This window comes from Dipodomys ordii, unplaced genomic scaffold, assembly GCF_000151885.1.
Source record: "Dipodomys ordii isolate 6190 unplaced genomic scaffold, Dord_2.0 Scaffold9, whole genome shotgun sequence".
NCBI lineage: Eukaryota > Metazoa > Chordata > Mammalia > Rodentia > Heteromyidae > Dipodomys > Dipodomys ordii.
Genome location: NW_012267225.1, coordinates 6,475,108 through 6,491,466, shown reverse-complemented (window position 1 = coordinate 6,491,466; position 16,359 = coordinate 6,475,108). Strand labels below are relative to the sequence as shown.

At 47.0% G+C, this 16,359-nt stretch overlaps 1 protein-coding gene across 1 annotated transcript in view; it reads right to left on the bottom strand.

Annotated features, from left to right (window-relative positions):
• The window catches only part of Dip2c (DIP2 disco-interacting protein 2 homolog C (Drosophila)), a 121,183-nt gene that overhangs the window by 32,072 nt on the left and 72,752 nt on the right, over window positions 1-16,359 (bottom strand). The window contains exons 19-26 of the mRNA XM_013009225.1: window positions 14,714-14,853; window positions 12,517-12,653; window positions 11,068-11,276; window positions 10,108-10,222; window positions 9,142-9,343; window positions 4,242-4,351; window positions 2,963-3,043; window positions 1,536-1,614 (exon numbers count right to left, since the gene is read on the bottom strand). Of these exons, the coding sequence (XP_012864679.1) occupies window positions 1,536-1,614; window positions 2,963-3,043; window positions 4,242-4,351; window positions 9,142-9,343; window positions 10,108-10,222; window positions 11,068-11,276; window positions 12,517-12,653; window positions 14,714-14,853 (1,073 nt within the window). The remainder of the gene's footprint in view (window positions 1-1,535; window positions 1,615-2,962; window positions 3,044-4,241; window positions 4,352-9,141; window positions 9,344-10,107; window positions 10,223-11,067; window positions 11,277-12,516; window positions 12,654-14,713; window positions 14,854-16,359) is intronic.

Genomic DNA, 16,359 nt, shown 5'->3' with positions numbered 1-16,359 from the left:
GGCTTTTTTCTTTTTGCTTATGTGGTGCTGAGGAATTGAACCCAGGGCCTCATGCATGCAAGGCAAGCGCTCTACCACTGAGCCACCTTCCCAGCCCTTTCTTGTTATTCTTATCCTATGTACAACTTACTTCTATTTACTACGCAGGCCATAAGAAGACATGAATGAACATTCTGTGAATGTCTCACACTGTAAGCCAACTTGTCCAACCCTCTAAAAATGAGCCAGTGAGGATTAGTGGCAAATTCATAATCCATTGAAATACTCATCCAAGATGGAGGCCCTGATTATGTGGCCACAAAAACCAGAAAGGCACTGAGGACACATACTAAGTGAGAACATTCTAGACACCTTAAGTCATTCATTAAGACAATGAGGGTTACCCATTTCCTCCTACCATTTTAAATATTACTCTTAGAAAACATGTGTGGCTTCACCTGAACTAGAAAGTTAAGCAAACATTTTGCCAAGTGACATGACCTGCAGACGTGCAGGGCTGGGTGTGACAGCACACCAAGGAAAACAGGCGTGGGAGAGAAACACAGATGCTTGCCTCTGAACTTTGTAGATGGGTGCTGTGACTCCGCGGACAGCTCAGGGTAGGACCATCCACACACTGAGAGCTTCGAAAAGCTTCAGGCATGCCTAACAGGAGAAGGCAGCCCTGGGCCAGCCTTCTGCATGCTAATCTAAAGCAGATACATCTGTGGAATTGCACTCTGGCTAACTGCATCAGTTTTCTTCACGGAAATCATTTTACGGCATGGGCGTCAGTTCCAGTAAAGATTTCCACTGAGAGCCCATGTCTGGCTATGACAATGACTTAATCACTGGCGCTAAAGGGAGGTGATAGCCACAGGGTCAGAACAGCTGGACACCAAGCCTCTGCCTCTGGCATCACTCCATGAGCCATGCATGCCCCAAAGTAGATGGCGTTAGAAACCTATTTCCCTCCTGTTTGTGACTGTACATCTATCTGCTTTGGATTTTTGTGTCTTCAGGAATTCATGGCTTTTCTTGGGACACCCCCTTATATGACTAGAATCTCTGGACAAAGGTATTTATCCATGCTACAATCTGGGAATAGTGCATTTGTTTTAGGCCATGTTGAGGGAAAAGTCTTGGAAGGCCTGAACGGCCTTGACTTGGTCTCCTGTGCCTTACAGTGCATGGAGAATCTAAGCAACATGGCAGCACAGAGGAAATGAAGAGAGCGAGGAAGGATGTTCAGTTGACAGGATCTGAGAAGGCACTGTGCTTGGGCCACAGGAGATCAGCTCAAGTTATCGTCACTTTGAAGGTGACATTGAAAGTCTGGAGTAAGCCACTGAGACAATGGAGAAAGAATGAACAAGCTATGGAGAGAACAGGAAGGTCAGGGAGAAAGCTCGATAAAAGGGAGACTTGGGCAGGGCCACAGCTCCTGAGGAAGGTAAGCAGAAAAGTCTGTCCAGAAAGGGAGACTGGTCTGTATTCACAGGATCGATGGGTCAGTGGAGGAAAGAGAAGGAAGTGGGCACTTTAGATACACAGACTTGTAGCCGACCCCACAGAGCTCTGGATCCTGCCAAGAGCACATGGGCAGGTGGAGCCTATGGGCTGCTGTGGCAGGGGCTGCTTAGAGAGGAGCTCCTCACCATCTTCAAGCACAAAGGCCCCAGGACACGCAGGAAGAGGGTCTGCCCCACATCTCATGCCTCTTCCAGGGACAGAAAGGCCTTGAGCAGACACAGGGCATGATGAGCCATAGGGACATATCTGCGCCCAAGACAATTTCAAAGAGTGTTCCTGAGGTGGAGGGGTGTGGGGTGAATTAAACCATATGCAAAGAATGGTCTCAACCAGAAACCTGAACTGAAGCTTCAAGGGGCAGAGAGCCATGCGGGTGGCCGCTCCTCTCATTTGTGACAAGCTGGTTGCCTTGCACGGGAAGAGCTACCTTCACACACTGAGATTTTGATGAGGAGCAATGACCATAATTTTGTTTAAAGAGTCGCAAGGGCCTGTACTTGCAGAGAACTACCTTTTAAATACCTCCCCCCTTTTGTACTGGGGTTTGAACAGGGTCTTGCTCTTGCCAAGCAGGTGCCCTACCACTTGAGCCATACCTTCAGCCCTTTATGCTTTAGATGTTTTTAAATAGGGTGCTGCATTTTTGCTGAAGCCAGCCTGGTCTTGAACCTTCCTGCTTACGCTTCTCACATAGGTGGGACAAGATGCATATCACCATGCTCAACTGTTGGCTGAGATGAGGATTTGCTCACGCTTTGCCTGATTTAACCTTGAACCATAGTCCTGTGATCTCCACCTCCTGAGTAGCTGAGATTACAGGAGCAAGTCCCTGCACCCAGTTTCAATGCATTTTTCAAGCTCTGTTTTTGTAGTGAAAAGTTTTCAAGTATATTAAGACTTTTACATTTAACTCCTATTGTCAACATTTGCTTGCATATTTAAGGCATTCCTAAGTAGTAGTATAGGATAATGTTTAATGATTTTGATTTCCTGATGGGAAATGTAAACACAACCTTTGTACTTAATATAGTGGGAATGGTTTTCATTCCTAACAGTCTGTCATTACTGCCTGACTTCATATGCGTTAAAAAGCAGTTTGTAGCCAAAACAAAAACAAATATTTCAGAGACTGCAATTGTTCTCATTAATCACACATTTGGGGCTGGAAATTTTACAAATATGATTGCTAAAATACAACTATAAATAATAGGCATATATATTTAAAAAACAACCCTTGGGTAAAAATGTCTTAGTCAATAGGGCAGAGAGAGAGAGAGAGAGAGAGAGGAGAGAGGGGAGGGAGAGGGGGGGGAGAGAGAGAGAGAGCGTGAATTCAGTAAGACTGAAGGCAAAGGTAGGTTAAGTCAACAGTATCATGAAGAGCACCTCCCAGGAACCAGCTCAGCCTCAGCAAGGCAAACCATCAGGGACTGGGGCCAGGATGCCTCACCCGGCAGTTGAGCAGCGTGTACAGTACGTGGTCCGGGGTGGTCTGCGCCCTCCACTGCAAGACTTCGGAGAGGAACAGGAACTGCAATGGTACAGATGGGTTAGGTCTGGGTGGGCACTCTCGAAATTTAAATGGGTTACAGATGGGCACTCTCAACATCTAATCAAAATATCCCATCTCAGTGTAGTTGGATGTTTCTACAATAGCATGCTTTCTTCCACTGGGAAATGAGGACATTTATTTTTAGGAAAACCACGAACAAATGAATAAACAGGACAAGCAAGTGCAAGTAATTTTTTTCCTATAATGACTTAGAAGTCAATGCACCTGGTTTAGGGACTGGCCAAGTGGTCAGGGTTAGGTAAGCTCTCTACAAGCCCGTGTAAGGACGGCATAGTCACTTGTTCTACGGGCAAGGGGAGCTGATACAGCAAGCTCTTTCACATGGGCTGCGGAGACGCAATGTTGTATCTAACATGCTTAAAGGGCTTGATTAAATTTATGTTTTTAGAATGGCAATTCTCTGGTGTCATCAAATTGCACTGCAAATTACATGGATTATATGCACTGAGTCGATTCAGTGTGTAATAAAAAGGACAGTCCTATTACATGTCAGGATATAGGAAAGAGCCATGAACAGTGCTAATTGGTTTTATTAACAGAAATGTACTGCGGGGGAGGGGATGATGATTGAGTGCTCTGAAGTCATAAGCTGTGTGTCACCACACTGGTGATATTTACACCGCTGGTCTTGCCACATTCCCTAGCAGTCTACGAAGAACGGGATAATTTTTTGGCCCTGGGAGACCACACCTCTCTCACTGAGCTCTAAGCACTGTCAGGGGTGAATTGTTCTAACATGGACTCCCAACTACTTAGGACAAGTTGTGACCCATGTGTGTGTAAGGGGCTGGAGGATTTCTCCTGCAGGTGCAGTGGGAAGGATGGAAAGATGGAAGCCAGGAAGCAAGCTCTGCATGGGCAGTGTGTGCTTCCCATCAGCGCTGGTGGGGACAATCAGAAGTGAGTGGAAAGGGGACACTACGATGGTTTCCAAATGTCTATCTAAGTCCTGCCAGTTCTCATTTTGTACCATGATAAATTTTCTGTAACATCTTCTAAGAAATGTTTTTCTTTTAAGCTTACAAGATGTCCCATGAAAGGCAAGTGGGAGGCAGGGAAGGTTAACCAGAGACGAACCCTCGGTGGAAGGTATGGAGGGGACAGGGAGGAACTTGGGGCAGCCACTCTGTGATTCGGCATCCACTTCTGCTCCTACCTTCCGGGCCTGGTCATTGTCTTCTATCTGCCCCAGGTCTCTTCCACTCGCTTGGGCAATCCGCTTCCCAGACACCAGGTTTCCCACCATCACAGAGGCGGGGCCGATTTCTGGAAGGAAAATGGACGTATGACCTTGCAGAGAATGGAACTTCTCAAGACATGGCCCCCCAGCTTGATCATAAACTTCCTCTCCAGAAACCCTTTCCAAGACAGGTTTAAATGGCAGCTACTGTAAGAGTTTTTAAAAAGGATGGAAGGACAACAATGAGCAAAGACAAATCGACCTCAATCAGAGGCTACATGGAAGTACTTTCATCACATGAAATTCCCCTAGCTCCCCTCCATGCCATTTTCCCCATTTTCCAGTGAGTGTGAACACAGGGGCTGTGGGTGTGCATTCTCAGAGGCAACAATAAAAATGATAAAGAAGACAGAATCTAAAAACAGGATGTACTTCACTGCTAAGCAATTAACTTTCTGGATGTCTGTTCTTATGTTATTAATACACTTTGTGAAGACTGTTGACCCAAAATAAAAAAATTACAATACATTTGTGTGTATGAGTGTATGTGCATGTGTGTGTGTGCACACGCACACTCATGTGCTGGTCCTGGGGCTTGAACTTGGGGCTAGGGCAGCACTGCCCTGAGCTTTTCTATGTTCAACGTTAGTGCTCTACCACTTGAGCCACAGTGTCATGTCTAGCTTTTTGAGTAGCATATTGGAGATAAGAGTCTGGGCTGGCTTTGAATAGCTTTTTTTTGGGGGGGGACCGGTTGTGGGGCCTGAACTCTGGGCCTGGGCGCTGTCCCTCAGCTCTTCAGCTCAAGGCTAGCACTCTACCATTTGAGCCACAGCGCCACTTCCGGCTTTTTTCTTTTTGCTTATGCAGTGCTGAGGAATCGAACCCAGGGCCTCATGCATGCAAGGCAAGCGCTCTACCACTGAGCCACCTTCCCAGCCCCTGAATAGCCTCTTGAGTAGTTAAGGATTACAGGTGTGAGCCACTGGCTCCTAGCTATTATATGTGTGTGTGTGTGTGTATATAAAATGTATGCATGTATATATATATATATATATATATATATTATATTTATGTATATATATGACTTGCTGATAAAATATAAAATACATGTTATATACATACATTACTCTCTAAATCTATCCCAAAAGGTCTATATATTATATATATATATATACACACACATTCTGTGTGTGTCTATATATTATATATAGTATATATGTATTATATATGTACACATATATGTATTATATATGTACACATATGTACATATATGTACATATATTATATATACACACATATATATGTATTGCATATATATGTGTGTGTGTATATATATAATATAGACCTTTTGGGATAGATTTAGAGAGTAATATGGTAGAAGGGACATACTAGAGAATTATTTATTCAAAAATTTTATTGAGGTGCTGGGAAGGTGGCTCAGTGGTAGAGCGCTAGCTTTGAGCTGAAGAGCTAAGGGACAGCACTCAGGCCCAGAGTTCAGGCCCCACGACCGGACCCCAAAAAAAAATTTTTTTTATTGACTGATAAGGTTCTTCCACAAGGGACGTGGAAGGGTGAACCAAAAGGCTACTATAAAAATCACAGTCCTTTTCTGCACCATTGTCACAGATTTAATAACTAATGCTCTTTCCCTGGTTTAGTAGAACATTTTCAAAGAGAAAAGCTATGCTCCTTTCAGATAGCTTTTCTTTTCTGATGAAAATTTCCTAAAGAAACTTTAGAAACTCAAATCTTCTGATGGCTAGGAACCCGGGTTCTCTTCCAAGTTTTGCCAAAGTACCACTGTTCACATCTTCTTTTCAGTAAGCACACATACACAAAGCAAGGTATGTATATATGACTGGAAGAGGTTAAATGTTCTAGACATGTCCCATTGTATCAGAGGTCATGAGTTGGGGATGAGGATAGGAAAGAAAAAAGAGAGAAAAAAAGGAGAGAAGGAGAAAGAATGGCAATGTAAAACAGAAAAGATGCCAGGTGCTGGTGGCTATGCCTGTAATCCTAGCTACTCAAGAGGCTGAGAAATGAAGATCATGCTCAAAGCCAGCATGGGAAGCAAAGTCCATGTGACGCATCTCCTATTAACCACCCAAAAAGCCAGAAGTACAGTTGTAGCTCAAATGGTAGAGTCCTAGTCCTGAGCACAAAAAGCTCAGGGACTCAGGGACAGCATCCAGGCCCTGAGTTCAAGCTCCAGGACCAACACAAAAAGAAATAAAATAAAACAAATAATAAAGATGACATCATAAATTTCATTCTTGACTTGCTGATAAAATATAAAATGAAGGTACTATTAAGTAGAACTATTAAACTTGACAAGGGTAAAGTTGTTCATGAATCAGGGTACATGTGTGTGGTTTACTACATCCATATGAAAAGCCTGCATCTGCAGTTAAACAGAGATGTTTTTTTAAAAGCAGGCTGTAGGTCAAGGGTAAAGAACAAGGCTTAGCATGGCCCAGTTACCATGACAACCACCCAGACAGTCAGCCTGGCCTCCTGTTAAACACTTCCTGAAATGATGACTAATGGTACAAGGCAGTTCAGGGCCTGATATCTTCTAGCTGACTTGTCCAAGTAAGAACAAGAGTTGGGCTACTCATTCTTTACATGTGGCCAACCACGTTGAATGTGTCACAAAAAGTCAACTCATCATATTACTCTAGGAGAAGCCACAGACTTTTGGGCTCTTGTCTGCTACTGTCTTAGGTTTTAGGGCATTCGTAGGAGCTGTTAAGTTTCTGTGGAATCAGAACATGAAGCTGTGGACAGGGGAAATTCCTTTTCTTTCTTCTTGTGCCACAAGTCCACCTTATTTGTTGAGATAGGGTCTTGGTAACTTTTCTCCCAGGGTTGGCCTCAAATCTAGATCCTTCTAATGTCTATCTCCTGAGCAAGGGGATTACAGGCAGAGCCACTGTGCCTGGCCCTTCTTAGTTCTTAATGAAGTACTTATGAAAGAGAAATCGTTTCTTCACAGCAAAAAACAAGCAAATCTGGCAATGTGCCATTTGCTGAAATGAATGAAGCTGGAGGAGTGGTAGAAGCATGTGTTAATTGCTTCTGCATGAAAATTAAGCACATCCAGAGTCAGCATTCTTGCTTATCAGCCGTTTTTCTCCTATCTTCAGTATTTGTTGGAAATGTATCTTAACATTCTCCATGAGGCTGGGCAAGATGATTCTTCTAAGAGGCCAACTTGGAAATTGGCCTGAGCTGGTTTAAAGCATTGAAACTAGGAGGGAAAGCAAGACCTCAGGGTGACGTGCCCTTTCTCCTTGCCTTGCTGTGGGCTCCTCTGCTACTGAGCATAATCTCCCTGACTGGGGTTAATTTCTGCTTGTATTCTCTGAAGGCAAATTTTTGGATCTTAGGCACCACATAGGCTTATGGGCTTACTTTGGCCAATGGTTGCCTGGAGACCAGAGGTGCGGTTGCTGCAACTCTTAGCAAATCTGTTCCCATCTGGAATTGCTGATCTCTCTCCTCCTGTTGACGTGGGGTTGGTGTGTAGGATATACTTACAGCGAATCACTGCCTCGATGTAAAAATAGAAAGTGGAGACCTACCCCTGAATCTGTGTATATCTAAGATTCATATTTCACCTTTCTGGTTCCTATTTACACACTTATCTTCAAGCCAGCAACTTTTAGATTACTGGATCCCTGCTATACGCTGCTTGACAAAGTCACATGGGGAAAGGGGTGGACATTTCTCTGAGAGAGTGACAAGATACTCCACATGAGGATGCTGGACAAGAAGCAATGTCCGCCCCTAGGCGCTCTATCCTTGCTGACGGAATGTCCTCAGGTGGGCTGCACTGTGGACTGCAGCCTCCTTTTATAACTGTTACATTTCTGTTACCTTAGATGATGGGTGACAGGTTCTCTTTAACACCGTTTTGGCAGTACTGTGGTTTGAGCTCAGGGGCAAGTACCTACGAAGCAGACATCTTACTGCTGGCCAATGTCACGTCTAACTGGGGTGGACTCTGTATGCACTGGATGCTGTCCTTCCAGACCACGTTTTCTACCTCTTGATCTAGTGCGTTCCCACAATAAATTCCCTGTCACTGATACCTAGGTGCAACCTGATTCTCTTTCTCTCTCTCTCTCTCCTCCCCTCTCTCTGCCAGTCCTGGGGCTTGAACTGTGGGCCTGGGTGCTATCCCTGAGCTCCTTTTGCTCAAGGCTAGCACTTTACCACTTGAGCCACAGCATCATTTCTGGCTTTTTAAAATGATTAATTGGAGATAAGAGTCTCACAGACTTTCCTGCCCAGGCTGGCTTCAAACTGCGATCCTCAGATCTCAACCTCCTGAGTAGCTAGGATTAGAGATGTGAGCCACCAATGCCCACTACACCCAGCCCCCATTCTCTTTATGGCTAGGATTACAGGTGAAGCCACCAGGCCTGGTCCAGACACACTGTTGTAAGAACAAGGTCACAAATAACATAGAACACTTCATGTTCAACGTGCTTTCCTGTGTGTGGTGCCTTGCTCCTCAGGTGGCCACACAAGACTCATGACTCGCCCATGTGCCGTACAGGGCTGTGTCTTGTCTAGCCCACCTGCTGACCAAGTACTGGTATTGCGGTAAGAAGACTGCCCACGTGCTTAGTGCAAACATTGCTGAGTGGCCTTCTGCTCCACAGGGCTGCTTCCCTCCAGCACACCACGAGCACAAATGCATTTATTGGGAGGAAGTGGGTTCTTCTGGGGAGTTTGCGGCTATGTGGGGGGCCGGTGAACGGGGGGTCTAGGAACCCCCTGGGCCTGGCCCCAGTGAGCCTGGCGCTCCCCGCATGGCTTGGTGGCCCTAGGTTGCGTCACACGGTGCTTTCCCACGTACCTGGTTGCTTCTGCCGCGGCTTAGGTAGGTTGGTGACACAGGTGTGCGGGCACATGAGCACGTTGCAGGGGTGCAGAGAGCCCTCCAGGAAGAGCTGCTTCGTTTCCGACAGGTGTATTCCCCCAAGCGGGGTTTTGGGGAGCGTGTTTGCTGGTACCAAGGCCAGGCAATACACCCCAACCTGATGTATGCTGTCAATTGCCTACAAAATTAAGAAAGAGATAATGTTGAAACAGGGGCTACTAAGCCACACACACACAGCCACACACACACACAGCCACACACACACACACACATACACACACATCATTATTATTATTCTGTTGGCAGTACCACAGATTGGGCTTGGCATTTCCTGAGTGCCCTACCACTTCAGCCATGTTCTGAGTCTCTGCTTTTATTTTGCTTTTGAGATAGGGTCTCTCTAATATTGCTTAGGCTAGTCTTGAACTTGCACTCCCCTGCCTTTGTATTCTGAGTAGCTGGGATTACAGATGTGCACCACCACACTCCCTGCTTTTAGAAAATATTTATACACACAAAATGTTGTTTCTGTGATGTGAAGATGTGATGTGAAGAGGCCTCTGGGTATAAAAATGGCCAGGCAAAGGGCTTTCTCAGTAAACTCACCACACTGAGTAATTTGACACATAAGACTAGTGGAAGATCACAAAACACAAAAAAGGGAATTTGGAAAAGAGAATATTCTCAAGATCCTAACAACAACAGGGTAGGGACTGGCTTTGCAATTCCCGGCATGTTTCCTCCACCCCTCTGCCCCACCCTGTCCTCAGTTTGCTTCCTGTGAACCCCATGGATGGGTTTCCTGTCCAGTGGGGGAAAGGAAGAAAGGGGAGGAGAACCACATAGCAAACATGGAGCCCACAGGGAAGAGCCATGAGCTACAGTGAGCACGGGGAGAAGGAAGGTAGGGGAGGCCGGCAGCGCCGGGTGAGGCTGTGTGACCTGGAGCACCCTGCTCATCCACTGGAAGCTGTCTTCCTCCGTGGAGTCTGGCCTCTGCTCTGCCACGATCACTATCCTTTCATCGTGAAGGACGGTCACTGAGAACACGGCTATCCTGCGGGACAGAGGGGAACGGGCAGTGAGCAATGGAGGGGAGGAATTCAGAACCCTGGTTAATTAGGGAGCGAGGGGCTCACAGGTGCCCACGCAGACGCAAACTCATCCCATAGCCCACACACGGGCAGTGCGAGCAGGACTCGGGGCCTCTTGAGTGTCATTCGTGGCTCCATGGAGGTCTGAGCACTATAGGACAAGGCTTGCTCTTTTGGGAATGGACAGGAGGAGCTCTCCATGGGAACTGCTGACACCCGAGATGTCCTGCAGCTCACTTCTCAAGTCTGCATCTGTGAACTCATATTCTCCGCAGCAGCAAAGATTTCTGCTTGCACCTAACGGGTCCCTGCTGAGTCTGCTGCTCTGTGTGGTCAGCACAGAGATCTGGCCACTCTACTGCGCCTCCTTTGCAGAAACAGACCCTGGTTGTTGAGAGAATTCCAAGGTAGCCAAGTTATACTGGAGCTGTAGCTTTCTGGAGTCCTGTTAGCTTCCTAAATTAAATCAAACAGAAGACGTTGCAGACCTCCTTCGAAGTGGCATCTGCCTCAGGAGCTCTCAGCTCTCTATTATAGAATTGCTGATTCAAAAAGTTTTGTGCATGTGTATTTTTATTTAGTTTATAGGTTAACTTAATGGAAGCATATGTAGGGGGCTCCAGAAATCTCTATAAACCCTTGCAAACGCACAATGGAGATGAACTCCCGGTGCTCCAGTAGCTCAGACCATATGGGAGGGGAAACCAAGTCAAAGTAAGCTGAAGGCATGGGTGCAATCTCTCAACTCTTTGTAACGAGGAGTTGGTTACAGGGCAGCGTTCTGAGTTTGCAGACGGGCGCGACCCACCTTCCTCGGTAGACAAATTTCATGGGCTCCACGGCCAGGGCTGTCGCCACGACGTCATCAGCGTTGTGTCTCCGCCCGCTGACAACCATCAGGCCGTCCATCTTGCCCACCACAAAGACCAGGCCCCCAGGGCCGACGAAGCCCAGCAAGCCCGTCCTGATAAACGGATACTCACTGATGGGGGCCCCGGAGCTCGTCATGGGAAAGACCTGGGGAGAGGTGATCTCTAGTCAAGACGGCTTTTCAGGTCTGCAGGTCCCATATGTCCCACATCCTGAGGTTCTGGTGACAGATCATAACTTCTGCTTGACACCTGACAGACATGGGAACACCCTCCCACACCCTCTGTGCCCACCTAACCCAAGCAGGGTACCGTGCCTGCAGGCCTGGGCCATGTCCAGAGGCCCGGGGCCGACTCCTCCCCCAGGACAGAGCCTCCAAAAGCCTGAGCCAGAAATGGTTACACGAGGCTAAAAAGACCAGTTTGTTTCTCTGTATATAAGCTGAGGTCAAAGCAATTAATGGAGAACGGAGGTACATTTTAAGCAACATACGTTACTAGCAACATACATAACTGATCCTTATTAGCTCAAATATTATTTTTCCTTATTGCAACTAAGTGGAAAAGAAAAAAAAGCAAAGAAGGCAAATTGTGTATGACTGAACAGCAAGCTCCTTTCCCCTGCACTCTGCCGAGGAATCACAGAGACGTATTTACACTGTACCCAGCTCAGGTTTCAGGGGATATTTTAGAGTGGAGTTCACGCTCATCGAATCTGTCCTAGCCAGGCCACCATCACAAATGTTATACTCAAAATTCTAGACATTTAGGAATTATCTCCAAACAATGTATACTGCCTTACACCCAGCCCAGTAAAAAGGCAGAAGAAATTCTGAGAGTGCTGTGATGCAGCATGAACGCCTGAGCCCGTGAGCTGAACCTCGCTGGGATCTCTGCTCATGGGTAGCACATGTGCATACCACACAGCCCCCCAAGCAAGTCACCCCTCAACACAGGTCCACACACCTACACCCTTCTTGTGTGAATGGCACCTGCGCCGCCCACGTCCTCCTTTGTCTGGGGAGATCATTATGGAACCCTTAGCTTGGGTTCTCCTGAGTTTGCGCCTGCCTGAGTCTCGCTTCGGCTGTGAGGCTGTGAAGAGGGGGTCGGCCAGTTTCCCAAGCCAGGCCATCCACATCTCATCTTCCAGTAGCCGCTTTGTCAACTGGCGCTTGTGTGACACAGCAAATAGAAGGAGACCCAGCTTTTTAAGAAACTGTACTTACTCTTTTAGTGATAAGGTCAGAAAGGTGCTGGTAAACCAAATGTATCAAAGACAAAACCAGCAGGAAAGGGTATAAACCATTCGGGTTGAAGAATTGTCACTGTGGAGTGCTATTTGGTTTCTGTGTACCAGGCTGTGAAGGAGCTCATGGCCAGCCTACCTCAAACGTGTTCTTCGTCATACCGGACAGCCCATAGTACGATGTTCCCGTGGCAACAGCACACACACAGAGCTCCCCAATCTCATCTGTTCTGCACAACTGGGGGATGCCATCCGGCTTCACTGAACACATGATGGCTGAAAGCAAACCCGGGAAACACAGAGAATGTGGGAGAGGGATTAATGCACACATGAATATGCAGGAAGCCGCAAATAGAAGCAGTATCTGGAAGGAAACCAAGAATCACACACAGTCAGGTACCCGTTCTCCCTAAACCAAGTCATGATGTCTCACGCTGTAGCAGGATGTCAGGTTCCACTGTTGTGACATCGATCATTTCAACTGCTTTAATTTTAATTGTAAATTGTATTTAAAGGGAACAACATACTTGCCATTTAGGTACAAAGAACACAAATATCACCAGCAAAATCTCTGCCATACACACAGTGTTGGCACACCAGCGTCCTGCATACCACCATCAATCACAAGTGTGACTGGCAAACCAGGAGCCTGGTGTCTAAGAGGTGGCAGAAAGAGCCAGAGACCATCCCAGGTTGGAGTGAAGGCTCGAAGAAGTACAGCCAGAGGAAACATGAAAAGTTAAAAGTTAACTTGACTCAAAGTAAGGAAAGTTCACATCAGAACTGTACTGAACTATTCACCGATCATATTAATAAAAATAAAAAAGGCTGACAACACACCATCCACCATGGCAGGAATATACATCCTCATGGACTTTCTGAAAGACTAACAGAATATTAACAGAATGTTGTGGGCATCTTGCCTTGAAGCAAACTCCCACACCTTACATAGATAGGGTTCCTCACCACATCAGGCAACAGCCAAGTGTGAAGCTCACCCAAAAGTGGAGGGTATAAATTATTATGTATTCAAACCTTACAACTCCACATCACTACAAAAGAACACATTCTTTATGTGCTAAGAAACTCAAAGATACAAAACATGAAGGTTATTGCTCTATCATTATGTAAATAACAGACAACAACAACAAAAAAAGCCACCCAAGAAAGGACACAAACACACATCCATGAAGGGTGTGCATTCCTTTCTAGGTACTGAAAGGAAACCCGAGGTCCGTGGATGCCTCAAGTGGAAAAAGGGAATGTTCTCTCTGTGAATCTTTGGATGCTTCCACCATGGGGATCTATTTATTTGAAAGCTAGTTATTAAGGAAAAATAAAAGGAAAGAAAGGCAGGAAGAAATGGAGCCAGGATGTCCTGGCCTACTCTACTGTGACACAGAGTCTGAAGGAATCTGAAGGTGTCCACAAAGTTGCAGAAACTGCACGGGATGCCAATATCTGCCTTTGTTTCCTTTATGCTCTACCTGGGGCAGCAAAAAGGCCAGACCTCTTCTGGCGAGAGCTCAGCCTACCTTGTCATGGATTAAGGCAGAAGAAATCTACCTGAGATGCCACGAGGCACCCTGGGCCCCTGTGGAGAGCTCTTGGTCACCCTGTGTGTCGTGAGTGCTGATTGCACAGTGACCAATGCTGTTCACGAGACCTGCCGACTTTCTTATTTGGAGGTGCCCAGTGGGGCTCCAAGAAGGAAATACAGATCAAGTGGGAAGGGGCCTGGGCTCCCATCTTAGACAATAAATAGCAGGGAGCCTACATGCTACCATGTGTGGTCCTGTAAGAACTGGAAGAGCATGCAGGCTGGACACCCAGGCGGGCACAGCAGGACGAGGATCCTATGACTGGGGGTTGTCTCTGTTCATTTGTGGAAATTGTTTGTGTGTGTTTATTATAAGAAGGCCATCTCATAAGTTACACAGACTCGTGCTCCTCTGTCTGCACACACAGGGCGAGTGTGGCTCGGAAGCCTATGGTACCCTTGAGGGAAGTTGGATGGGGGGTGGTCAGCTCTGGTCAAGGACCTAGGATGACAAAGGGGAGCTGACCCCTGGAGTGGCAGCGGGGAGGCTGCCTTGGCCAGTGTGGGTGCAGAGCCCGCCCGCCACAATTCCCTCCTGGGATGAAGATTCCAGAATGCCCAAATGCCCCTCCCAGCTGCTCAGTTTCCATTTTCTGTTCTCAGGAGAGTATTGCCTTAAGCATTTGAAGCTTAAGGAGGAGAGTTCTGAGCCCTAGGAAGTCAGGTGGGTGCAGTCAGGAAGTCCTGGCCCAATGCGTGGATCTCACACAGCCCTGGCGATGCATAGTGCACTCACCTCCAGGCATGACGAGGCCCACGTCCTGCACTGTGAGCACTGACAGCTTCTCCTCAGAGTCCACGCGGATGACACCATATGTCAGCCCGTGCATGGACAGCACACCCCGGCCTGGTGGCTGGTTGCTGTCATCCGTGGGCCTGAAAGCAAAGCTTCAGTTGAGTGTGCGTCAACAGAGGTCGGTCTGCCCACAGACTTCATGCAGACCCTGAGACCCCATCCCAAGGACAGTGCCCACTGCTGCTGGTATGAGGGTGGGGTGGGGAGGGCAGGGGTACTTGTCTGTGCTCTGGGCACTGTTAGGTCTGAATCTGAGCTTGCTGATCCAACCTTGGGGCTCCCCGGGCAGGTTCTATCACCTCAGAACAGAAAGACAGCTCCCTGTGTCCTCCTGGCCCTCCCACAGGACACCCGCCACAGACCAATGGGCCTGCTCATCCCTACCCCACTCCTGCTTTTTGCAAGGCATGATTTTCTAGTCTTGGGAAGGGCTAAGAGGAAGGGACAATCCTAAGGCTACAGATGAGTGAGCAGAGATAACGGAAATCCTGCCTGTCCAGCCTTACTTGCAATGCGCACTGTCTAGGTTTAGGCTCCATTTTCTGAGTCTTTCTAAACTGAGATTTCACCATGGCACTCTGGTGTTGAGGGTGAAAGGAGACTATCTGGGGGCAGCGCTTCATCCCAAGGGCAGCGCTCTGGAGGGAGGTGCGAGTTCTGTGAGCATGGCCCCGCGCACCATCGTCTCCCTGCACGCAGAGGCTGCAGGGGTCCCGACCTCCCCAACTGCCTGGCTTCATCTCCACCCACTCCTCCCTCCAGCGCCTCAGATCATTCCCAGTGGGGGCCTCTGTTTTGGCTTCTCCCTTTACCCAGAATGTTCCCTCCACAAACATCCACAGAGCCTGCCCTCCTCCGGCCCCCTTCACTGAAGCTGGCTCAATAATGGGACTTCCATCTCCTCACAGAAATGCACCTGCCCACCAAGCCTGTCTCCACATCCTGCACTCTCAGACTGTGTGAGAGGCCTCCTCTGTCAGTCTAACCTCCTGGGGAGCAGGCACTTGGTTGATGTCCAGCCATGTCCATCCCTGGAACCACACCTAGTACTAAGTATCTGTTGGCTGAAATGGTGTTGGTGAACGAATAAAAATATTTCTAAAACCACAGCTTTTGTCTCTGATGTCTGAAGATTCCATGGGCAGCTAAGTGAGAGGCTACAATTTAGGAAAACATAGCATTTGTTTCTACAACTTTCTATGTATAAATCTTTAATGTGGTTTTAAGATCTTAAAGTTGTACTATAAATGTGAGTTTCCTGTTTAACATTAATGCATGAAAGGGTTTATAATAAGTCTAAAGACATAACTAGGGCAATATAAAACCTAAAACACACAAGAGAAGATCTTGTTTGAATAATGTACTGAAAACACAGAAGTAAAAATAACAGTTACTCTACCTACAGGAACTAAAACAGGTAGAGTTAACCAGAGATAAATGTCTGCCGAAATAATAAAAACATAAGAAAGCCTGGATGTGATGAGCTCAAACTGTCTATTATCCTTCTGGCCTTTGCTTTCCCAAAGACCCTCAACAAATCAAAACTCTCAAAACAAAAAGTTCTCATTTCTCTGCCTATCACAACG